Source organism: Kogia breviceps, chromosome 14, assembly GCF_026419965.1.
Source record: "Kogia breviceps isolate mKogBre1 chromosome 14, mKogBre1 haplotype 1, whole genome shotgun sequence".
Taxonomy (NCBI): Eukaryota; Metazoa; Chordata; class Mammalia; order Artiodactyla; family Physeteridae; genus Kogia; species Kogia breviceps.
In genome coordinates, this window is record NC_081323.1 from 67,993,642 (window position 1) to 68,018,579 (window position 24,938).

General features: G+C 45.7%; 1 protein-coding gene across 3 annotated transcripts in view; it reads left to right on the top strand.

Moving 5' to 3' along the window:
• The first annotated feature begins 343 nt into the window (after nucleotides 1-343).
• TMC5 (transmembrane channel like 5) overlaps nucleotides 344-24,938 on the top strand; it is a 41,579-nt gene continuing 16,984 nt past the window's right edge. For 2 of the 3 annotated variants that reach the window (XM_059038017.1, XM_059038019.1), the window contains exons 1-10: nucleotides 344-1,128; nucleotides 3,361-3,533; nucleotides 6,740-6,829; nucleotides 11,428-11,527; nucleotides 14,127-14,214; nucleotides 14,661-14,909; nucleotides 17,079-17,230; nucleotides 18,893-19,037; nucleotides 20,172-20,327; nucleotides 23,083-23,234. In XM_059038017.1, coding sequence (XP_058894000.1) covers nucleotides 344-1,128; nucleotides 3,361-3,533; nucleotides 6,740-6,829; nucleotides 11,428-11,527; nucleotides 14,127-14,214; nucleotides 14,661-14,909; nucleotides 17,079-17,230; nucleotides 18,893-19,037; nucleotides 20,172-20,327; nucleotides 23,083-23,234 — 2,090 coding nt within the window. The remainder of the gene's footprint in view (nucleotides 1,129-3,360; nucleotides 3,534-6,739; nucleotides 6,830-11,427; nucleotides 11,528-14,126; nucleotides 14,215-14,660; nucleotides 14,910-17,078; nucleotides 17,231-18,892; nucleotides 19,038-20,171; nucleotides 20,328-23,082; nucleotides 23,235-24,938) is intronic. The other variant, XM_059038018.1, reaches the window with a different exon arrangement.

The following is a 24,938-nucleotide window of genomic DNA, read 5'->3' on the forward strand; positions in this document are numbered from 1 at the left end:
CCCAGAGCGGGGCACAAACCCGCGTCCCCTGCATCGGCAGGCGGATTCTCAACCACTGTACCAGCAGGGAAGCCCGTGTATATCGCTTCTGCTCACATCTCGTTGACCACTCTCACGGCTGTACCTAGATGCATAGGAGGCTGGGAAACATAGTTTTTATTTTGGGCAGCTGTGTACCTAACTATGAGAGAAAAAAAGAACAGATACTGGAAAATAACTATCAATCTTTGCAGAGAAGAAAGGGGAGAAAATTCTGACCTTTCCTTCCTTTTTGTTTTTCAGATAAAGAAAGAGATCCCTGAAGAACTGCAGAGGCGGGAACATTTTAATACTCCAGGGTAACATGTCTGCCTACAGGAATAATGCTTATGAGGAGGATCCAGGTTACCCTGACTATTATGGATCTCAGAACCATACTCGGGGGTATTTGAAAACTCAGGATTATCCAGATTCGCTAGGCCCTCTGAACAACTCAGATGACCCCAGCACCAGGAGCAACCCATACTCTGAAGACTCCAGAACAAGTCCAGACTATCCTGGGTCTCTAGCAGAACCAAATTATCCTGGATCTTGGAGTAATCCATACTACCCTGGCATCAGGAGCAATCCATACTCTGCAGGGTCCAGAAGTCCAGACAATCCCAAATCTTTGGCAGAGCCAGATTATATTGGATCTTGGAGCAATCCACATCACCCAGGCTCACCCAGAGAGCCAGACTACTCTGAATCTCAACGAAATGCTGATTTTGCAGGTTCCAAAGGCAGTGGAAACTATGCAGGCTCCAGAACAAATCCAGATTATCTTGACTCCTTGGGAGAACCAGACTACGCTGGAGCTCAGGGAAACTCTGACTATTCTGGCTCCAGAGCCAATTCCAACCATCCAGACTCCAGAAGGAATCCAGAATATGCTGGTTCCAGAATCAGTCCATACATAGACACTCTGAGAGAGACTGATTATCCAGATGCTGAGAATCAATCTAACTCTCCAAACTTTTTTGGGGAACCAGACTATCCTGGCGCTGAGGACTATAGGAACTCTACAAAGTTTTGGGGGGAGCCTGATTACCCAGGCGCTGAGAATGGTCATGATCATGGCTCTTCAGAGAACCCGGAAATGACCAGGGAGTAAGTGCTGGAATCTCCCCGCACTGGGGATGGAGGATGAAGGCTAGATCATTAAGTCAATTGAACTTGGTTGGCGATGTTTGGGATAAGGACACATATGATTATTACCATGACATGAATTTATGGTGAAACTTTCATGCCTACCTGTATACCGTACCTGGTCCTTGGACTCTCAGCCTGAGGCTTCAAGCCCTTACCTGAACATAATCTTTCATCACTTCTTGCTCAAATAACATCCTTCCCAGTCTCCTATTTCTTCCTGTCTAATCCCTGCAAGACATTTAGATCACCACTGTTTTGACACTGCTACTTCGCCAATGAGGTTAGGATTAAGATGATAGTTATGAACCCAAACATTTTAACCAGAATTCTATCAACAGGAAGTCATTTTAATCAAGAAAGTCTTTTGAAGATCTAACTCCGTGAAATCCATTCAACTCCTCAATTTTTTTATACAAGATGATGGAGCCACTCCTGATTTTTTTCCACTTTCATCTTTATTTTACTGAAATTATTGTCAGAATTGATCCCTTTTTATGTTTAGAGTAGATTTGGCTCATTGATCTTCTGCATTGTTGTTTTCATCAAGTTTTATTGATTAGTTTTTGCCGTGGTTGGTATTCCTCTAAGAAGTTTTGTTTGTTTGTTTGTTTGTTTAAGTCCAGTTTTTCCTGGTTCAGATTTGATAGATCTAAATTTTGTCAAAAAGATTTTAATCTTCCATCAATTTTGGTCATTGACAAATTTTACTAGGTACAGTTTGGGTCATTGAGTGTTAGTCTTGGGTGACAGTTTGGCCAAACTTCGTTTTTCCTCGGTTAAATTTCTTAATGTTCATGTTGCCAACAAGATGTGATTCTTTATTTATTTTTCAGGTTATTCTTAACCTATAACAAATTTACCATGTGAAATTTCAACCAATACAAGTTTTATTTTTTTCATTTTTTTAACTTTTTTGGCGGTACGCGGTCCTGTCACTGTTGTGGCCTCTCCCGTTGCGGAGCACAGGCTCCGGATGCGCAGGCTCAGCGGCCATGGCTCACGGGCCCAGCCGCGCCGCGGCACGTGGGATCTTCCCGGACCGGGGCACGAACCCGTGTCCCCTACATCGGCAGGCGGACTCTCAACCACTGCGCCACCAGGGAAGCCCACAAGTTTTATTTTGTATGTACTATTTCTACTAGTAATAATTATGCATTCAACAAAGACTAATGGCTTTTATTTACCTCTAGGAACAAGGATATGGGATTTGGGTGCACAGTGAGGTCAAATGCCTACAGGAATAACGCTAAATACAACCTAAATAGGTGGATTAATAGGACCATGTCAAAATGTCCTCCTTGGTCTTATCCCCCACTGCCTGGCTCATCATTAAAAATATACCTTTGACCTTGTCACTCCCTTGTTTCTCATCTTCCATTGTTCTTCATAACCTTTGGGAGAAAGACTACACCACTTCACTTGTGAGAACATTGAAGAATGAGGGTGCGCTGAGCTAATGTAAGACGCCAGCCAAAGCCCAGCCTGACTGACCTCCTCCCAACTCTGCTATCCTGTCCCTACCTGAACCCTATACTCTAGGTCAGTGGTTCTTGACCTTGGCTGATGCTTAGAATTATCTGATTACCTGGGGAGACTTAAAAATCATACAAATGCCTGGGCCCAACTTTCAGAGATTCTATTTAGTTGTCTGGGGTGTGGCCTGGGAATAGGTATATACATAAAATTGAGAATCATTGCTCCAGGTTAATTGATCTTCATAGCATTCCTTTTATATATTCAACACTTTCTGGTCTCACATGTTTATTTGTGCTGTTCTTCATCCTTGGAATGCCCTCCTCCTAACTATGTATTAATGTATCCTTCCAATCCCAGCTCAGATGTCTCTTTTCCATGTAGATTCTCCTTCAGACTCCCAGCCCAAATTCTCTTCTCTTTCCTCGGAACTCCTTGGGCCTGTCTTCTTATATTCATCAGTCGCTACTTGTATTATCATTGCTTATGGCTGTGGTTAATAAGCTTGGCCAGACTGCATTGAGAGTTCCTTGAGGGTAGACAACCCATGTCTTTAACTTTGTGTTCTCACCCCATCGCCCATGCCTGATACATGGTTGGCATTCAGTCAGCATTTGTGGGATGAATGAATTGATGGAGGGATGGATGGATGGATGGATGGATGGCTCTCCTTACTATGTATTGGATGACTATTGATCCATCATTTTGGAATTTCAGAATGCTCAGCAGAGCATCTTCAGTCCAGCCCTCATTTCACCGTGAGGGTGACAGCCCCTTGGGCATCCTTGGGAGACAGGATGGAGATTATCCTGAAAGCATTGAAATGAAATCCAGGGAGATGGCAAATCCGTACAGCCCCTCTGTGCCAGGTGCTCCTGGCGATGGCTATGGTAAGCATTTGTTAAGAAGAGAATCATATCCTGGGAAGAAAGTAAAATTCAGTGGGCTTTGGGACCAATCATTAAAGGTCAGCAAGAGAAGAATTGGTTTATTCCTCCTCCTTCAAACACCCACCTTACAAGGGTTGAACATTCAGGGTCTAGAGAAGACAAGCAGTGTCATCAATGATCAAAGCAGGTTGGGCAGGGGTTGTGCCTGTGTGAGGTGACTGATGGTCAGGTTCAGTCCATCGCCGTGATGTGGGAAGATGGGCTTAGTGTGGCCAGATCCTCAGATTTTTCTAAAGAAGCCAGAAATCTGGGTTTTTACATGCTCCAAAATAATTTTTTGAATAAATAAATAAAATCCCTGAGCTGGGCAAACAAAACCACTGGGGGACTAGATTCAGTTTGTGTGGCTGCCAGAGTCCAGCTTTAGTTCAGCACGTTCTGAAGGTGTTCAGATGGTCAGCACTTGTATCTTTGGAACCTACTGGGGGCGCAGGGAGTTAGAAGTAACTCTGTCCTCACGGTTTGTAAAGCCTAAGTGAGTAGGTGACACCAGCACATCAAGACTAAAGAAAATTAGCAAACAGACTGACAATGCGTGAAAAATCACGTCGTTCTCAGAATCCGCTGTGTGTGAAGGTTTAGCTCTAGGAGGTAAAAGACATTCTACCAGTTCTCATCTTCCCGAAGAAAAAAGGGACTTCTTGTCTGATAGAAGAAGCCAGCTCATGGCACAAGTCAATGTTATAGGAATTCAGAGCCCATGAGAGCTGGAAAAAGGAGTGTTCAGTCATGAACAGAGTGAGGGACCCAAGTGTTGGTTGGTGCAAATGGAAGACTGCTCAGCCCTGAGGGTGGGGGTGGGGAAGGGATGGAAGAAGGCAGGGAGGAGGGGGAGGGGTGCATCGCTGGCACTAAGGAAAAACGCGGACTCTTACACATTTGCATAGAGAACATTAACTTGGGCTATGCTGAACCTTCATGCCAGGCATGCTCAGTGGGGCATATCAATCCCAAGGGGCAAACATTTATTGAAAGGCCAGGAAAAAACCTTCCTCTTTTTATGTATAAAGCAGATATGCATACAGTATATGTACATAGTTATACGTATATCTGTGGTATTAAAATATCATGGGGGAGGGCAATAAGGAAGAAATGTCTAAAAAGACTACTTAGGTGGCCAGTAATGAAAAAAAAAAAAAAGATTGAGAAACACTGCCCCACCCCAATGTAAGCAGAGCTAATAACGCCCAGCAGGTTTTGAGTGTTTCCCATGCCCTGGAGACCCTGCCAAGCATTTTACTTTTACAGTCTTCTTTCATCTGTGGCCACCTTTCAGACAGACACTGCAGCTCTCCATGTTACAGAGGGGAAAACTGTGGCTCCGAGAGAAATGTGCCCAAGGTCACCCAGCTACTAAATCAAAAGAGCCAGTATCAGAATCTAGTCTCTCTGACCCCACATTACTTCGGGTAGGATCAGGGCAAATGCGGATTCCTGACCACCAAGCTCCATAGAACACTGGAATTAGAAAGCTATTTTAAAAAGTGGTCACGTAAAGTGTGGCTTCCTTCTCTGGGCTCCTTTTAGGACCAAGGTCGTTGTGCTGCATTCACTTGTCCAGTGCTATGCCATCCTGTTAGACTATGCACTCCTTAAGGAGAAGCCATTTCATCCATGTATCCTCCAAGGCTCTATGTGATTTTCCTAGTGCCTAGCATACAGCTGGTGCTTGAGCAATGCTAACTGAATTAATAGCACAACTGTAAGGGATGTATCAGTTGGCTATTGCCACAGGAATGCTTCATAACAAACAACTCCAAAACACAATGTTGTACAATAAACATCTTTATTTCTCACCCACACATCTATGGGTTGGCTTGGAGTTTGACTGAACCAGGCTGGGTTTGGCTGTGCCTGATTTGAGGTCACAGATTCTATTTAGGTCTAGTGTCCTTCTTGACCCAGTGAGCTAAACTGGCCCATTTTCTTCCCATGGCATAAGCTGGAAGCAGAAACATACGATGTCTCTGAGTCCTTGACTTGGAACTAGCAAACTGTCACTTCTACCATGTTCCACTGGTTAAAGCAAGTCACATGGGCAAGCCCAACTTCAATGGAGGTTTCCAAGATGGAGGAAGTGTAATATTTGCTGAAAAACAATTAATTTACCACAATAGTTAATATATATTAAGAATTTGCTATGTTCCAGGATAATTTTAAGCACTTTACATGTATTAACTGATTCAATTTCCCCCACAATCCTATGCAAAGGTCTTATTATTATCCCTGATTTACAGACTCTGAAGCTCAGAGATGTTAAGTAACATTCCAGAGAGCACGCAGCTAGTAAGCAGCAAAGCCAGGAGCTGATCCTTGGCAAGAAGTTCCAGAACCTCCTACAGTATAATTTTGTACATCTCCATCAAAATGTGCTCCATTTTCTCTGTTGAGGAGTTTAGCCTTCATTGTTTACCATGAGTTGAATATATTGAATATATTGAAATGTGACACTGTCGTGTAGATGCTGAAAGTGGACTCTGTCCCTAAGAAAATCATGCCAAATAGAGTGTCACTTTGATGTATCGTGCCCACATCTAGGAAATGCCTGGCATATAGTAGGTACTCATAAATAGTCATTCATTTATGAATGAATGAATGAATGAGTGATACATCAAATTTATTCATGTGTCATCATAAAATGCTAAAACTAGAAGGAAGCTTTGTAATCACCTAGAAAAGCTTTTTTTTAAACTCAATTTTTAGAAGACTTATTTTTTTACAGAAGTTTTAGGTTCACTGTAAAATTGAGGGAAAGGTAACAGAGATTTCCCACATATCCCTTGCCCCACATGTGCATGCCTACCCTGTTATGAGAGTCCCCCACCAGAGTGGGACATTTGTTACAATTGAACCTACATTCACACATCATTATCACCCAAAGTCCATAGTTTACATTAGGGTTCACCTTGGGTTGTGCATTCTATGGGTTTGGACAAATATATCATGACATGTAGCCATCATTATGGTATCTTACAGAGTATTTTCACTGTCCTAAAACCCTCTGAGCTCCATCTATGCATCCTCCCCCTCCAGACAAGTATTTTTCGAACTCTGATTTGTGACCCATTAACAAGTCTTACTGACCACTGTGTGCTCAGTAACATCTAGTGTGGTGGGATTAATTGTCTCTTGTCTCTTCGTTCCAGTGAACCCTGCTTATGTGGGTGACAATGGCCTCAGCCAAGCTTATGGAGACCCACACTTGTCTGGACATGATTGGCACAAGTCACCCCAAGGTAAGGCTTAAATGGACAGTGACCAAAAATATCAACCTTAAAGAAGGAATGTGTTCAAGGTTGGCCTCTGGTGTGGTAACTGATGCAGTACTTCCTTAATTTATCATAATGGGGTTTTCTTTTAAACATGCAGTTTTTTCTCTTTTGGATATCAGGGTGTCTTCACTAGGACTCTTCTGGTTGCAAGTGACAGAAACCCAACTCAACCAGGCCCAAGGCTTGTGTGGTGGGAAGGATATGGGGAAACAAAGAATTGAAGGTTGAATTACCTTCCAGAACCTAGGACAGTGCCTGGCACAGAGTAGGTGCTCAGAGATATTTGTTGTATGAGTCACAGGAACCAGGACCTCTGAGTCTGAAGCCAGGGGCTCAGGGCCACCTGGATTCTTTTTCTCCATCTATTTTGCCTCTTTGCTTGATGCAGCTTCTCTTTAAGCTTCACGTCATTCATCTCAACCAGCCAGGCTTTCCCTGCAGGCCAGGGAGCATGATAGCAGCAGGCCTGGACACATACACAGCTCAGCAATGTCATGGAAAGTCTTCCTTTCTTTCTAGGCCTGTGAGTCAGTGCTGAGGAGACTCTCTCCAGCCCCATTTGGGACACATGCCTACACATGAACCAATCATTTTTACATAGGAAAGAAGACTGGGTCACATGTCCATCCCGTGCCTAATACAGGTGCTGGTGAGGTGGCAGTGCCTTGAGCCAAATTTTTCTGAATAATCATAGAATTATTATGACAGTGGAGGGTAGGAGTAATCAGATTGGAGAAGGCTTTTTGTTGTTTTTTTTTTTTTTTTTTTTTTTTGAGAAGGCTTTGAAATCAGTTAGGAAGCGCTATAAGGATCACTGTGTGCTGTGGTGAAGGTCTGAGCAGAGGCAGAGGCTGAGAAATAAAAAAGCATGGGGCTTCCCTGGTGGCGCAGTGGTTGGGAGTCCGCCTGCCGATGCGGGGGACGCGGGTTCGTGCCCCGGTCCGGGAGGATCCCGCGTGCCGCGGAGCGGCTGGGCCCGTGAGCCATGGCTGCCGGGCCTGCGCGTCCGGAGCCTGTGCTCCGCGGCGGGAGGGGCCACAGCAGTGAGGGGCCCGCATACCGCAAAAAAAAAAAAAAAAAAAAAAAAAAAAGCATTACAGGAGAGAGGCCAGGGAATCCTGGAAGTTAAAGGCAAACCTGTGAAAAACGAGGAGTAAACCGAAGACGTCCTCTGAGTAACAACGCAAGTTGCGGGGCCCCATGACTTAAAACCATCCCTCACCTTCTGGCCCTCTAGGGTGGATGATATCCTGCAGCCTCATTCTTTTTTTTTTTTTGAAGTAAATTTATTTAGTTTTTGTTTATTTTTTTTTGGTTGCATTGAGTCTTCGTTGCTGCTTGCGGGCTTTCTCTAGTTGTGGCGAGCAGGGGCTACTCTTCGTGGTGGTGTGTGGGCTTCTCATTGCGGTGGCTTCTCTTGTTGTGGAGCACAGGCTCTAGGCGCATGGGCTTCAGTAGGTGTGGCATGTGGGCTCAGTAGTTGTGGCGCACGGGCTTGGCTGTTCTGCAGCATGTGGGATCTTCCCGGACCAGGGCTCAAACCCGTGTCCCCTTCATTGGTAGATGGATTCTTAACCACTGTGCCACCGGGGAAGTCCCGTAGCCTCATTCTTTAAGAGCCTTCTCAAGGAGGCCTGTATCTTTCAAGGGGTAGGTGTTGCTACTTGGGAGAGAAAACCATGGGGATATAAACAGTCATGCTCTCCGTTTGGTTCCCACAAGAGCAGGGAATGGCTTTAACTACTGGGGAAAAAGAAATGCCTTTAAACCTCCTAAGATGCTCTCTCTGGCCAGCATGAAGATTAGGGCCTCTGGGTGGAAGAGGAGTCCCCAGGAGGCAGAGAGAAGTAAAGAAATAGAGGACCCAGAGATGAACCTGGCTTTCTTCACCATTTTGCTTTGCACCAGTTCTGATTCTCAAATCATTTGTAATTAATTGGTGGACAGTCTCCTGATAGAGTGTCACTCTGATGTGTCATGCCCGCATCTAGGAAGTGCCTGGCACACAGTAGGTACTCATAAATATTCATTCATTTATGAATGAATGAATGAATGAGTGATACATCAGCATCTTGTTACAGGAGACGACCAGGGTGAAGTGATTAAAAGGCCCTGCTTTGGGACCAGACAGACCTGGGTTTGATCCCTAGCTCTGCTACTTGCTGGTTTTGTGACCTTAGGCAAATTACCTTTTGGGGCCTCAGTTTTCTTATAAAATGGGGTTTATTATAGTACTTATTTCATAGGGTGATTGTGGAAATTAAATAATATACTCTATTTAAAGTAGTTGGCCTGCAGTAATAGCAGGTATTGTTACTGGTAATTATCGTTGGTGTGGGGAGAAGGTAGAGTTCTAGTCCAATCCTGCCTTTTTTTTTTTTTTTGAGTTACGCGGGCCTCTCACTGTTGTGGCCTCTCCCGTTGCGGAGCACAGGCTTCGGACGCGCAGGCTCAGCGGTCACGGCTCACGGGCCCAGCCGCTCCGCGGCATGTGGGATCTTCCCAGACCGGGGCACGAGCCCGTGTCCCCTGCATCGGCAGGCGGACTCTCAACCACTGCGCCACCACGGAAGCCCCAATCCTGCCATTTAATGAGAGTGTGATGAGGATGGGGGTCAGTTCATTCCTCTGCACCTCAATTTCTCCAACTATTAAATAAACAGCTTGGCCAAGGTGATTTCTAGATCAGGTCTATTGGGTAGGAATTGTGTCCAGGTGCCCAGCACTGAAACAGGACAGTGGTTTAGCAATAAAGGGATTTATTTTCCTCTTGTAGCAAGAAGTATGCAAGGAGGCAGTCCAAAGTTTATATGGCACCTCTGCCCATGATGATCTCAAGGCCTAAGGCTCCTTCTAGAACTTCTTTTCCCACCATGCTTAGAGGGTGAACATTTAACCTCTTGTTTTCAAAGTGGCAGCCTCTGGTCAGGAAGAAGGTGAAATGGTGAAGCGATAAAGCTTCAAATGCTTGGCTTTTTAAAAAATTAATTAATTAGGGGGCTTCCCTGGTGGCGCAGTGGTTGAGAGTCTGCCTGCCGATGCAGAGGACACGGGTTCGAGCCCTGGTCTGGGAAGATCCCACAGGCCACGGAGCGACTGGTACCGTGAGTCTCGGTTGCTGAGCCTGCGCGTCCGGAGCCTGTGCTCCGCAACGGATGAGGCCGCGATGGTGGGAGTCCCGCGCACCGCGATGAGGAGTGGCCCCCACTTGCCAAGACTGGAGAGGGTCCTCGCACAGAAACGGGGACCCAGTGCAGCCATAGATAAATAAATTAATTAATTAATTTAAAAATTTAATTATTAATTAATTTAGTTTTGGCTGTGTTGGGTCTTCGTTTCTGTGCGAGGGCTTTGTCTAGTTGTGGCGAGTGGGGACCACTCCTCATCGCGGTGCGCGGGCCTCTCACCACCGCGGCCTCTCTCGTTGCGGAGCACAGGCTCCGGACGCTCAGGCTCAGTAGTTGTGGCTCACGGGCTTAGTAGCTCCGCGGCATGTGGGATCTTCCCAGACCAGGGCTCGAACCCGTGTCCCCTGCATTAACAGGCAGATTCTCAACCACTGCGCCACCAGGGAAGCCCGAGTCTTGCTTTTTTGAGAGGGAAGAAACTTTTCCAAGAAACTCCTCAGCAGACCACCCCTCACAGGACATTGGCCAACGTGTCACATGCCTGGGCCTGAACAGGTCACCTGCAAGGGGGCTGGGACCATCAAGATAGGCTTGGATTCACTGGGATCTGTCCCCTGTGCCTGGAGATGGGTCCCACCCTGCAGAAGCCCAGGCCCATGGGAGAGAGGGCCGAGGATTTCTGAACCAGATTGGGATTCTGTCAAAAAGGAGAGCTGGGGCTTCCCTGGTGGCGCAGTGGTTGCGAGTCCACCTGCCGATGCAGGGGACGCGGGTTCGTGCCCCGGTCCAGGAAGATCCCACATGCCGCGGAGCGGCTGGGCCCGTGAGCCATGGCCGCTGAGCCTGCACGTCTGGAGCCTTTGCTCCGCAACAGGAGAGGCCACAGTAGTGAGAGGCCCACGTACTGGAAAAAAAGAAAAAAAAAAAAAGGAGAGCTGACTGCAGGATAGAGGACCAGCAGTATCTGCCACGCTGACGCAAAGTGGGAATTTGAGTTCTTGGGAGAGGAGGGGGGAGTCCTCATCTTCCAGGGGATGGGGGAGCACAGGACAACAGTCAAGAAAAGTCAAGAAGATGCTTGGGCCTGGAGTGCAGGGAGCAAGAGAAAGCCATGCGGGAAATTACAGAGGGAGGAGAGCCAGGCTGACCGAACATTCTGGGTCTCATCAGCTTTGCTGACTGTTCCTTGTCATGGGAAAAAGGAAAGCACTGAGTTAGAATTGCGTGCAAACTGTCATTTGCTTTGGCTTCGAGATTTCACATGTGTACGTGCCGTCTTCTTGTTTTTTTTGTAACTTTGGGGATCACTGAGCACATATATTATTCTTTCTTTGTGCTCTTGTAAAAACATGCTCTATCTTCAGCACCATATTTTCATATGCTATTATTCTGTTAAAGGAGAAAAAAATTAAATTCCATTTTTTTTTTCTGCAGGACAAATGTTAATCGCATCTCTGATACCCATGACGTTTAGAGACAGAATTAAAGCCATTAGGAATCAGCCAAGGACCATGGAAGAGAAAAGGAACCTTAGGTATGGACCAAAAGCTTTTCTTCTTGCCGAGATTTCATGGAAACCTCAATCTTCTGCTTTTGTCCCATGTTGGAAAGATAAGAAATAAATAAATGCAAGAGAAGAGACAATCTTCCTACCAAAGAATGCCACACAATCTGTGTTGGTTGCCTGGAGTGTGGGCTGTGCTTCATGACCTGCTTCCTGAGAGCAGAGCATGGAAAGAGGGAAGTAGCTTCCCAGGGGTGAAGTCAGGCTAATTCTACCAGGTGGTCAAGGTTAACATTCCCAGGGAAAGTCATGTGATCAGAAGGAGTTCCCCTCTGCGGTGCTCTCTCCTAAAACCAGCAACCCTAGTCTAACCAGACAAAATAATCAGACAAACCCCAATCGAGGGACATTCTTCGAAATACCTGTGGAGTATTGCTCAAAACTCTCAAGGTCGTCAAAAAGAAGGCAAGTCTGAGAAACGGTCATAGGCTAAAGTGTTCTAAAGAGACATGACAATTAATGCACTGTGGTTTCCTGCATGGGTCCTGGAATAGAAAATGGGCACCTGTGGAAAAACTAGTAAAATTGGAATAGTCTGGAGTTTAGGTAAAAGTTAGACACCAGTGTTGGTTTCTTAGTTGTGACAGACCTACCATGGAAATGTAAGATGTTAAAGGGGGGAAATGGTGGGTAGTAGATGGGAATTTTCTGTTCTCTTTTTGTAATTTCTCTGTAAATCTCAAACTACTGTTTAAAAAAAAAAACAAAGGTGGGGGGGTGAGGGGAGGGAGTTCCCTGGTGGTCCAGTGGTTAGGACTTGGGTGCTTTCACTGCTTCGACCCAGGTTCAGTCCCTGGTCAGGGAGCTAAGATCCTGCAAGCCACAAGGCACCGGGGCGGGGGAGCACAAAACCCAAACAAACAAAACCTCAGAAGCTTTCTAAGCCCAGGAATTCAAAAACAAAAGCAAGGGGCTTCCCTGGTGGCGCAGTGGTTGAGAGTCTGCCTGCTGATGCAGGGGATGCAGGTTCGTGCCCCGGTCTGGGAAGATCCCACGTGCCGCGGAGTGGCTGGGCCCGTGAGCCATGGCCGCTGAGCCTGTGCTTCCGGAGCCTGTGCTCTGCAGCAGGAGAGGCCACAACAGTGAGAGGCCCGTGTACAGCAAAAAAAAAAAAAAAAAAAAAAAAAAAAAACCAGGAAGAGCGAGGGCTGTTTAAGCCTTCAGCCCTTCTTACATTTTACCATTCCTCAGCCTTTTTCTTTCTCTTTTTGCAATTTGTAGTAGTTGGCAGAAACTAGTAGAGCGGATGCAATTGCTAAAAAATAATTCAATGACACAATTGTTCTGAGGTTCCGAGTATGGCAGGGGAGATAGATTGGTCAACAAGTAACTTATAAATGACAGAAAGAAAATCAGGCCAAATCAAGGTGGAAGGAGTTTGCAGGGGGAGGATTAGAAGGAGAGATATAGTTCCCTTGGGCAAAGCAGGGGGCATCTGTGAGCTGAGCCTTGGAAGATGGTGATGTGGTGGTGGACCTTTGGGATGGACAAAAGAGAGCCAGGAAGGGGCCAGAGCAAAGGCGATGCCATGAGTTCATGGAGAAGTAAAGAGAAAACTGAGGCTGGATCTTTTTGAAAACACTCTTCCATTTCAAACTCTGCGTGGCCTCCTCTGTCACAGAGGGCGGGCCTTGTATGGCCCGAAAGACTTCACAGCAGGATTTTCAACCTGACATTTGGGTCTGGATCATTCTCTGTTGTGGGAGGCTGTCCTGTTCACTGTAGGGTGTATAGCAGCATCCCTGGTCTCTACCCACTAGATGTCAGTGCCCTCCCTACCCCCAGTTTGACAACCGCAAAAGTCTCCAGACTTACCCAAATGTCCCTTGGGGGCAAAATCTCCTAGGTTGAGAACCACTGACTTATAGGACCTCACCCACCTACCTACGGTTATCACTCACACCCTTCACCCTTCCCCCGCTCATTCCATTCCAGCTGTCCTGGACTCCCTGGGGCTTTGCACTGGCTGTTCCTCATATTCAGACACTCCCTTATCCATAGACTAACCCCTCTTCTCCTTCAAGACTTGGCGCAAACACTTTGCACTATTCAAATTGTACCACGGTCTTCACCCCAGCATTTCCCACCTCCTTACTCTGTTTTTCCTTTTTCTTTCCCATAGTACAACTCACCTTCTATTATCCTATATCATTTATCCACCCTATTATTATTTATTTTGCGGTACGCGGGCCTCTCACTGTTGTGGCCTCTCCCGTTGCGGAGCACAGGCTCCGGACGCGCAGGCCCAGCGGCCATGGCTCACGGGCCCAGCCGCTCCGCGGCACGTGGGATCCTCCCGGACCGGGGCACGAACCCGTGTCCCCTGCATCAGCAGGCGGATTCTCAACCGCTGCGCCACCAGGGAAGCCCATCCACTCTATTTTTATATTTCTTGTTTATTTTCTTTCTCTTCCAACTAGGATGTCTGCTCCATGAGCTGGGGAAATCCGTCTCTACCTCACCACCTGGGACCATGCCTGGCACATCACAGGCACTCAGGAAATAATATTTGGGGGATGATTGCAATACAACATTGGTGTCTCTCACGTTCTTCTGCCCTTTCCCACAGGAAAATGGTTGACAAAGAGAAAAGTAAGCAGCCCCGTCGTATCCTGGAGCTCAACGGCTGTGCTCAGTGTCTGAATTCCATTTCATTGGTAAATCGGTCTTTACTGCGGTCAGTAAATGGGCACAGAGTAGGGTGAAACCAGGGAGGTGGGGGAGTAAGGATGAGAAGGGACCCACAGGGAGGAGGAACCAAAGTTCAGGGCTGTTTCCTTGGAAGACATAGAAACCGGGTCTGTCTAGGTGTGGGGAAAACAGGCAGGCGTGGGAAGGTCTAAGACGTTGCTGAGTTATCTGGGCAGCTTAGCCACTGTGAATGTCACCTTCAATAGCAAACCTGGGAAGGTAATAAATCATAGCACTCACCTTAGGGGGTGGTCCTGCGGATTAAGTGAGATAACGTTTGCTAATGCGTTTAGCGTGGCGCCTGGCACGTCGTACCGCTCTAGAAACAGTGGCCATTGTCGCTATTATGGAGCCTGCTCAGTAGATATTTGTTGAGGGACGGTCTAGCCGCGCACATTGTGTCTACCCACAGGCATACCGGAGATCCAAGAACAGTCTGTTGGAACTGTTCAATTCCATCAGCCTGTGGCAGAAGACGCTCAAGGTCATCGGGGGCAAGTTCGGCACCAGCGTCCTCTCCTATTTCAACTTTCTGAGGTGGCTTTTGAAATTCAACATTTTCTTGTTCATTGTGACCTTCAGTTTCATCATAATCCCTCAGTTAACCATGGCCGAGAAGAACCGCCTCCGATTCACTGGACTGGAACTTTTAACTGGGACTGTAAGTGCTCCATCCCCTGCCCGGAGTCCACACCTTGGAGACCCAGGGACAGGTCTGCCCGTCACCCTTCCAGGCCTCTCATTTTGCCTGGGAGTCAACTGATGCGGAAAGAGTGTGTTTAAAATGATTTCTTTTTTTCCTCAAAGTAACATATACACAGCCTAGTAGAATTTCTGTCTCCTGAGGTGAGCATGTTAACAGTTTTTGTTGTCCAGAATCCTCTTCTCTGCACACAGATGGACACTTTGTGCGTGGACGTATGCATCTTTTTTTGTAACGGAAGATGAATTATTCCTATAGACTGCCTACGACTTGCTTTCTTCCATCTAATATGTGGTGGACATCTCATATTGGTGTTCACAGATCTACCTTTTCTTTCTTTTTTTCTTTCTACAAAATACAGTCCTCCTTAAAAAAAAATTCCTAGAATAGAAGAGAGCAAACTAAGAGAAAGTCTATTTTACCCTCCTTCTTTTGTCTGACTCTCCACTTTGGAGGGTACCTCTGTCCACCATTTTTCTTTCTATACAGTCATAGATACATAGATACATCAGTAGATAGATAAACTTTTTTTTGTTTTAATAAAAGAAGATGAGATACTACAAATCTTGTTTTGCAGCTTTTTTTTTTTTTTGCATTACTATGAATCTTGAGCATGGATATACATCCATATTATTCTTTTTATTAACAACCACGGTATATCTACCCAGCTTCCTACCTTCCCTGCCTTGTGAGTTTACCTTCTAGAAGCGATTTCTGCCACTGAGATCCTGTGGATAGACAAACTACAGCCCAAGAACCAAATCTATATAGCCTGCAGAATAAGATTGGTTTCCATGTTTTTAAATGGTTGGAAAAAAATGAAAAGAAGGATAACATTTTGTGAAACATAAAATTTATATGAAATTCAAATTTCGGTGTCTTTTCAGTTAAGTTCTTTTGGAACACAGCCACAACCATTTGTTTCTGTGTCTGTGCTGCTTTCCTGCTACAGTAGCAGAGGTGAGCAGTTATGGGCTGTCCAAGCCCCAGATATTTACTATCTAGCTCTTTACAGAGTTTGCTTACTCTTGTAGTAGAGCATTCACAATAAGGTTCCTCCATTCGCCTTTCTTTTTTCTTTTTCTGTTAAAATTTTTTTTCCTTGGGATAGACACATTCAAATGGAATTATTGTGTCAACTTATCCTTCACTTTTTTCTCATTATTCTGTATATTTGTATATATGAACATTTTATTATGAAAAATTTCAAACTTACAGGAAAATAAAGAGTAGTAAAATAAACACCCAAAGACCCACTACGTAGATTTTAAATTGCTACCATTTTCCCAAATTTGTTTTATCTTATTGTTTTTTGAAGTATTTTACAGTAAATCACAGACATCAGCTGAATTTCTTCAACATGCATCTCTGGACAATAAGGACATTTTCCTGCAGGCATATACATTATCACACCTAGTAATATTAAAAGTTAATATCATCTAAAATCCAGACCATATTCAACTTTTCCCAGTTGTCCCCCAAATGTCTTTCATAGCTTTTCGTTCAGGCCAGGATCCAAGCAAAGACCACACTCTCTTTGCGTTCAGTTGTTTTTCTCTGAAGTCTTTATTAATCTAGAATGATATCCTCAGTCCCTTCCTCCTTTTTTCTTGACATGGGCTTATTGCAGAAACCAGGCCAGTTGTCATGCAGATTCCAATGTTCTACCTTCTGCAATTGTCAGATTGTTTCCTCCTGGTCTCTCTAATTTGTTCCTCTAATTTATACAGACTTCTTATTTCCTGTAAATTGAAATTTAGACCTAAAGGCTTGATTTGTTTCGTTTTAAACCTGTTTGACCGTAATACTTGATAGAGGACAGAGCCACATAATGGCTGGCTGTCCTGCTTTTAGTCATGCTTGGCTTGGTCACTGGGTCTGGGTGGTGATCGCTGGGTCCCTCTATTGTAAAGTTATGTTGGTTTGAGATTCCTTTCCACCTCTGAGAGCCTAGTGATACGACGTCTAGGTTCTCAGTGGCCTTGGGTACCTCTTTCCTGGCAAACAAAATATCTATGCTGACCAGTGCAGGCTTCTTGCATATGGAAGAGGTCAACTGTGCAGACCATAGTCATTCATTGTTTTTTCAAGAGATCTACCTGACCTGTGGTTTATTGTCCTTTTCAGGGTTATTTTAGGGACACAGTGATGTACTACGGCTTTTACACCAATACTACAATCCGGCATGGGAGTAGTGGGATCTCCTACAACATGCAGTTGGCCTACATCTTCACAGTCGGAGTGTGCTTGGTTGTCTGCTTTTTCAGTTTGCTCTTCAGGTATAGAATGTTTGCATTTTCTGATTCTAAGCTCCTTTTAGATTTAGGCAAAATTCAAGAGACTCAAAAGTTACTGGAGAAGCAGTTTCTCTGCAATTTCAACTTTCTATTGCTGTCTGATCATTCCTTTATGTTCCTTGAACATAAAGTATAAGTTTGGATAGAGGAAGAGAAATTTTCATGTGCTTTTAAAGAAATTGGTCAGTCTGAAAATAAGGATGCAATGACTCAAGGAGTTTTGACTGACCGTTGTCAATTGACAATTGTCAAAGAGGAGGTACAGATGTTCAATCTGTTAAACCTATTGTTTACTAGGTCTTTGAAACAAAGTACCACAGACTGGGGGGCTTAAACAACAAAAGTTTTTCTTCTCAGATTCTGGAGGCTAGAAGTCCAAGTTCAAGGTGTCAGCAGGTTTGGTTTCTCCTGGGCCTCTCTCCTTGGCTTGCAGACAACTGCCTTCTCACTGTGTCCTCATGTGATCTGCCCTTGGTGCATATCTGAGTCCTAATATGCCCTTCTTATAAGGGCACTAGCCATACTGGATTAGGGCTCACCTAAATGATCTCACTTTAACTTCATTACCTCTGTAAAGACCCTATCTCCAAATACAGTCAATTTCTCAGGTACTAGCGTTAGTAAGTCAACATATTAATTTTTAGAGGATACAATTCATCCCAAACAACCTCACTGCCAGCACGATAATCCAAAATAAAACAAGATTCTGTTTTTGTCCTGTCAAACTAGGAAATGTTTCTGTTTCTTAAGCTGTTATTACTCAGTGGTGGCAAATTTTGGAAAGGTAGTGTTCGTTTTACTCAGCATTTTTTTACATGCCAGGCTTAGTGCTAAGTGCTTCCTGGGCCCGATTTCACTGAATCCTACTGACATCTCCATGATAATAACAGCTGCCTTTATCCTGTGCTTACTGCCCTAAGGGCTACATTGACTCTTGTGGTGGGCTGAATAATGCTCCCCCTTTCAAAGATGTCCATGTCCTAATCCCCAGAACCTGTGAATGTGTTGTTACCTTATCTGGCAAAAGGGATTTTGATTGATGAAATTAAGGATCTTAAAATGGGCTAATGTAATCCCAAAGTCCTTGAAAGTGGGAGGCAGGAGGGTGAAAGTCAGAGAGAAAGTGGAATATGCTATTCTTCTGGCTTTGAAGATGAAGGTGCCACAAGCCAGGGAATGTAGGCAGCCTCTAGATGCTGGAAAAAGGCAGGGAAACATATTCTCCCTTAAAGTCTCCAATACCTTGATTTTAGACCCATTTTCTGATTTCTGACCTCCAGTAAGAATAAATAAGTGCCGTTTTAAGCCAGTAAGTTTGGGGCAATTTGTTATAGCAGAAACTAATACAACTCCCATAATAACTCTGTGAGGTGTGAACTATTATTCTCCCCATTATATAGAGGTGGGTCAGAACAGTTAAAATGACAAAATCCCCCAGCTGGCAATCTAGGATTACAAAGTCAGATCCCAAAGCCAGCACTCCTGACTTTTCTGTTTGCTGTTGCCCCGTTCCAGAAGAACTTGGGGCTAACTCTTCCATGTTGCCTTTCACCATTAATGATGGGACTTTTCTTTGTTATACTCCCTGCACCCCCAATGCCTGTCCTAATAACCTCTGGGTATTTTGGTTTCTGCCTCCCCTAGCATGGCCAGGTATTTCCGGAACAACTTCATTAACCCACACATTTACTCCAGAGGGATTGCTAAACTCATCTTTTGCTGGGATTTCACCGTCACTCATGAAAGCGCTGTGAAGCTGAAACAGAAGAATCTGAGCACTGAGATAAGGGTAAGGCAAGCTCGCTTTACACCCCTCCCCATGGCCAGTCATCTTTCCTCCTTCAATATGTCTGTAACTTTTCTTTTTTTTTTTTTTTTTTTTTTTTTTTTTGCGTTACGCGGGCCTCTCACCGCTGTGGCCTCTCCCGTTGCGGAGCACAGGCTCCGGACGCGCAGGCTCAGCGGCCACGGCTCACGGGCCCAGCCGCTCCGCGGCATGTGGGATCTTCCCGGACCGGGGCACGACCCCGTGTCCCCTGCATCGGCAGGCGGACTCTCAACCACTGCGCCACCAGGGAAGCCCTGTAACTTTTCTTAAAGTACTAATGAATTATTTTTTATTTTCCATGATATTGGCAAGAAAACCCTAAAACTATTTTAAATGCCCAGGGCTGGTGACGGTGTAGGGAAGTGGACATTTTCACACAACCTGATGGCTTTGTTATTGATAGAAGCTTGCCGGAGGGCAGTTTAACAATTTATAACAAAGGTCTAAATGTAAACACTTCTTGACCTCACAGTTCCAGGTTTAAATTTTTATCCAGCGGTTTTCAAGTCGGGGTGGTTTTGCCCTGGGGACACATGGCAATGTCTGGAGGCTTCTTTGGTTGTTGCAGCCGGGGAGTGTGTACTCCTGACACCTCGTGAGTAGAGGACAGGGATGCTGCTCAACATTCTGCAGTGCACAGGACAGGCCCCCCGTCACAGAATTATGAGACTCTGAATGACAATAGCGCTAAGGTTGACAAACCCCGGTTTATAGAAAAAAATATCCAAAAAAACCCCAAAAAACAAAAGAGCAAGCAGAATTTATAAACGAAGGGGCTTTGACAAGAGGGTTCCCTGGCGTAGACACACAACCTTATTCTTCAAGGAGGTTCTGTGCCTCAATGTATTTTCCCAAGATCGTGGTCCCAATCTCTGTTTCTCTGAGATGGAAAATGTATTTAATGAAGTGATGGGGGTCTTGCCCATTAGAGATTTTCCCACAGGTCTCCTAATCCAAGTTCATTGTGCACTTTCCCCCTCTTTCCTGTGGATCTGGGGTGGGTTTGTGTCACTAGGGGCAGCAAGACCTTTTGGGGGAGTCTTTGCTGACAGTGGAGGGGGTCTGCGGGTGAACTTGACTTCCTTGTGTTTACAGGAGAACCTGTCAGAAATCCATCAGGAGAATGTCAAGTTAACACTCAATCAGCGGTTGATTCGCTTCTCTGCCCACCTGGCAGCCTGGGTTGTCTCTACTGGAGCGGCCATTGCCTGCTGTATAGCCGTTTATTACCTGGCTGAGAACAACTCAGAGGTAACCAGAGGGGCAGGAACTCCATGGTCCAGAGCCCAGAGAAGCAGGTGAAGGGACAGGATGCAGGAGGGGGAGGGGAGGGGAGAGCCCGCCACTCAGGCTGGGGTCGTGGCCAGCAGCATCCAGCAGCATCGGCACCAGCGGGAAGTTTGCTACAAAATGCAGAATCCTGGGTCCCTCCCTTGACCCACAATCTGCATTATAAGAACATCCCCAGGTGAGGTGTGTGCACAACTCGGAGTGGGAAGCTGGGCTAGTGGAGAGTTGGGAACTTTGGCTGCAGGCCTGGGAGCAGGTTCTGGTTTCCTCCTTTATTATTATATCCCTAATGTCTCTCATAGCCCCTGGCACTAAGTAGACACTCAATAAGTATTGTGAACCGATGGAATCTGGCAAGTGATTTACTCTTTCCAAGCCCCGGATTCCTTACCTGTAAACTGGGAATACCTGCTTTGTAGGTGTGTGGTCAGGACTAGAGAAAAGTTTTGTGGAGAGTCTACTTAGTGCCTGGTACCGTGGGTGATTGAAGGAATGTTAGCTTTTTCTTTTTTTTTTTTTTTGCGGTACGCGGGCCTCTCACTGTTGTGGCCTCTCCCGTTGTGGAGCACAGGCTCCAGACACGCAGGCTCAGCGGCCATGGCTCACGGGTCCAGCCACTCTGCGGCATGTGGGATCCTCCCGGACCGGGGCACGAACCCATGTCCCCTGCATCGGCAGGCGGACTCTCAACCACTGCGCCACCAGGGAAGCCCCTTTTTTTTTTTGATGATATGAACTCTGAGACTAATTGGCTGGGTGGACAAAGTACTGTTTTTCTGTAGATCTCAGTCTTCTGGAAAATGGGGCTAATTTTAGCCCATTTTGCCAACCCCTAGAATTGTGGTGCAGGTTGGTCTGATTGTGTCACTTTCTTTAATGGCTTCCCATTACTCTAAATATGAAATCTATCCTCCATGGCATGATTGATAGATCTTTTGTGATGTGACCCCTGCCCACATCTCTAGCCTCAACACCCCACAGCCACCCATATCTCACACCAGCGACACTAAATGGTGTGTCCATAGCTCCCTGAACACACCATGTTTTTCCTCATCTCTGGCTGGGAAACATTCATCCTGCACTGCCCTCCCCCACTTCCCTTCATCTGGCAAACTCCTCCTTTTCTTCCTCTAGACCTCAGCGTGAGTGACACTTCCTCCAGGAAGTCTTTTCTCAGAATCACCACCCTTACTAGATTGAGTTAGGTGTGCCTGACTCTGCAGTCTTTCCCTGTGTTCTGGTCACATGCAGCATTGAAAATGCTTGTTTATGCATCTGTCTCTTCAAAAGAATAGCCAGGCACCTGGCCCAATACCTGATACATAGTAGGTGCTCAACCCAATGGATGAAAAACCCAAGGAGCCAGCAAGAAAATGGGTGTGAGATGATGTAAACCTAAGGCTTTGTCATTAACCGTATTAAAGATTGCCCTGAAAGAGACAAAATTGAATCACAGTCCTCTGGGGTCTGGCACTGCCTACCTAGGGTGGAAGCCGTGACAGGGCAGTTGTAGGTATAAAGGAGACTTCTGAGTTTCTCCTTGACCTGGAAGGTTTTCTTCACACTCACCTGAAGTGAAGGAGGGCAACTAAGGAGGAGACGAGGTAGAAGTGGAATCATTCCCATTGTTTGAACATCTGCCTGTATCAGGCAGGATCAACCCTCTGCACAACTCCGGGGGTCGCATTCACTGGCAGCTACAGTTTCTCGTGAATGGTGCCCCCAGCTGTGTCGTTTAGCAGCCCTGCGGCTAGACGGTCCCTTATTTGGTCTCACTTAATTCTTACAATGTCTTTGTGGGTTACATGATAATGTGATAATCTCCCTATCACGCAGACGCAGACGGGGACAGAGGCTCAGAGAAGCTATGCATCTGGTTCGAAACCTGCAGTTTATAAGCATGGGGCGGGGGGCAGCATTTGACCCTAGGTTACTGTGGCTCCAAAGATACTGCCAGAAGTACATGTGGTGCTTTCAGAACCATCCAGAGGTAGATAGAGGCAGAGTCAGGCCTGGGGGTGGGGAATGGGAAATTGTCAGACATGAGATAAATCCACTGGAATCCCTTACCCCAAGGGCATCTGGCAGAGGGGCAGCCCAGGCTTCCCTCCAGCCAAACTCGTGAAGGCAGGGGCGCCCCTCTGACCCTCATACAAATGTGCAGCATGTGCTAGCAGAGGCTCCCCTTGCCCCTAATTCAGCAGCACCTGAGGACAGGCGAAGCCTGGTGAAATGAACAAGGGCATGCAGGAGAGGGGAGGAGAAATTCCCTTGTTTGGTAGCTTCAGTGACTCAAGCTTTTGCTCCAAAGGCCAGGAGCACATTCTTATTCTTCCAAACCTCTTGGTAAGGAAAGTAAAGTCACAGAATGGCTGTTGGAACTCAGGTCCCTGAGTCTGATAGACCAGGGTTTGAACCTGCCACTTCCTAGCTGGGTGACCCTGGGCAAGTATCTTCACCTCTCTGAGCCTCAGGTTGTCCATCAGTTAAGTCTATTAACACCCACCTGCTGGGCTGTAGTGGGAATTGTCATGTGGGTAATTCTCAGCCCAGGGTAAGTTCTGGATAAATGGTACCATAATAGCTAACCTCAGAGGATCTACTTCTACGGTTTTCCCATCGTGACGGTGGGGGTGGGGGTGGGGTCTTCTGAGTCAGGCAGAGGGGGGTCCAGTGTACAGTCGGCATCTTGATTCTCTCCCTCCATCCCCTGTAGTTCCTGAAAAACCACAAGAACCCCGGGGCGGAACTGTTACTGCCTTTCGTTGTGTCCTGCATCAACCTGGTCGTGCCTCGCTTCTACTCCATGTTCAGGCTGGTGGAGCGCTATGAGATGCCAAGGCATGAAGTCTACATCCTCCTGATCCGGTAAGTGTGGCTATCACTCCCCACACCAGCTTCCATTTTTATGGAGGGAAATGGATGGAAGCTAGAAAGGGTTACACTCAAGTATCAAAGTTGTTTTCCAGAAAGAATTTCAAGAGTAAAGTGTGTTTTTATGGTATGGGTTAATAGCCATGAAGTCCAAGGAGCCCTGAGGAAATACAGTTATTGAGTACATCTGCCTTTTGCTCAGAGTAATGGCTTATCTTTCCCAATTGCTCCCAGCCTGAGGATTAACATAGTTCTCAGTTATGAGATGTACAGATGGGCAGGTTGTGCACTGCACAAATGTTCTTGGCTAAGGTGTTGTGTGGGGACTGATATCATCCAGTGTACCCATGAGTTAAACTGTGAGGCCGAGTACCCACTGAACCATCCGGGAGGAACAGGTGCATTTTTGTAGTTCAGCCACCCAAATGGAAGTGGAGGGGTTGCTTTTTGGCAATTCATTGGCTGGGAAGGGGTGCCTTTTTGTGATTTCCACAAAGGCACTATATGTGCTAGAGGTGACCCCACAGTTTTGATAAACAGAGTATAAAACTACCCAAATTGTGTCCTTATTGCTTCTTCCTGGCTAGTGCCCTGACCAGTTCCTGGTTACGGTAGTGTTTATAATGATAAGGCTGTACATGCAGATTGACTTTATTTACTGATCAATTCCAGAGCCGTAACCTTACCATGGCCTCTGAGATCTGGCTCCTGACCAGCTCTCCAACTTCATTTTCTACCTCCCCGCCTCCTTCCTCAGTGCCCACAGCCTTACATGCCTTCTGATTGTTCACAAACTGCATACCCACCTCAGGACCTTTGCACTGGCCATTCCTTGCTCCTGGAATAGCATATCTATGCTTATGTCTATATTTATAGTTTCTTCATACAGATCTTAAACATTTCTGTTACCCTTAAATTTGTAACAAGCATATTTTAACACACGCATACACATATATACATATATATGTTTTAGATCAGCAGTTAGCAAACTATGGCCTGCAGGCCCAGCCTGCCTCCCATTTTCATAAATAAAGTCTTATTGGAGTGCAGCCATGTCCACTGGTGACATATTATCTATGGCTGCTTTCCTGCTACAATTGCAGAGTTGGGACACAGACTGTATGGCCTGCAAGGCCAAAAATATTTACTGTCTGGCCTTTCACAGAAAAAGGTGGCTGACTTCTAAGATTAATGTTCAGAGTTAATCTATATATGTATTATTCTCCTGAAGAAAAAAATCTGAGAAAACCTTCACTTCTACCCACCCTACACATCTGGGAGCCTCCTTTCAATGGTTAGAAACAATTGGGATTTTGTGTGTGTGGTTAAAGAAACCATTTTAACCATTTTAAATGTACAATTCAGGGGCATAAAGCAATTTTTTTGGACATACACATTAAGTTTGACTGGCTTCTTTGCTCACCAGTGTTTGTTAAATGTATCCTACTTACAACTTCCTCGTTTTATAACAGACAGTAAGACATCATTTTAGAGTAGATCTCAGGATGGTCAGCCTTCTAAGTACTTCCACGTTCCCACATGTCTTTTATTTTGCCTTTCTACTTGAATGTGGGTTTGAGTGGGCCAAAGACTCTGTATTCTAACTACCTTCTCTGAGGTCTGCAGGTGTTGCTTTGAGGTTTTCTGACATCTAGCATGGTCAAATAATCACCCAGCTGCCCTTTCCAGACACTTCGT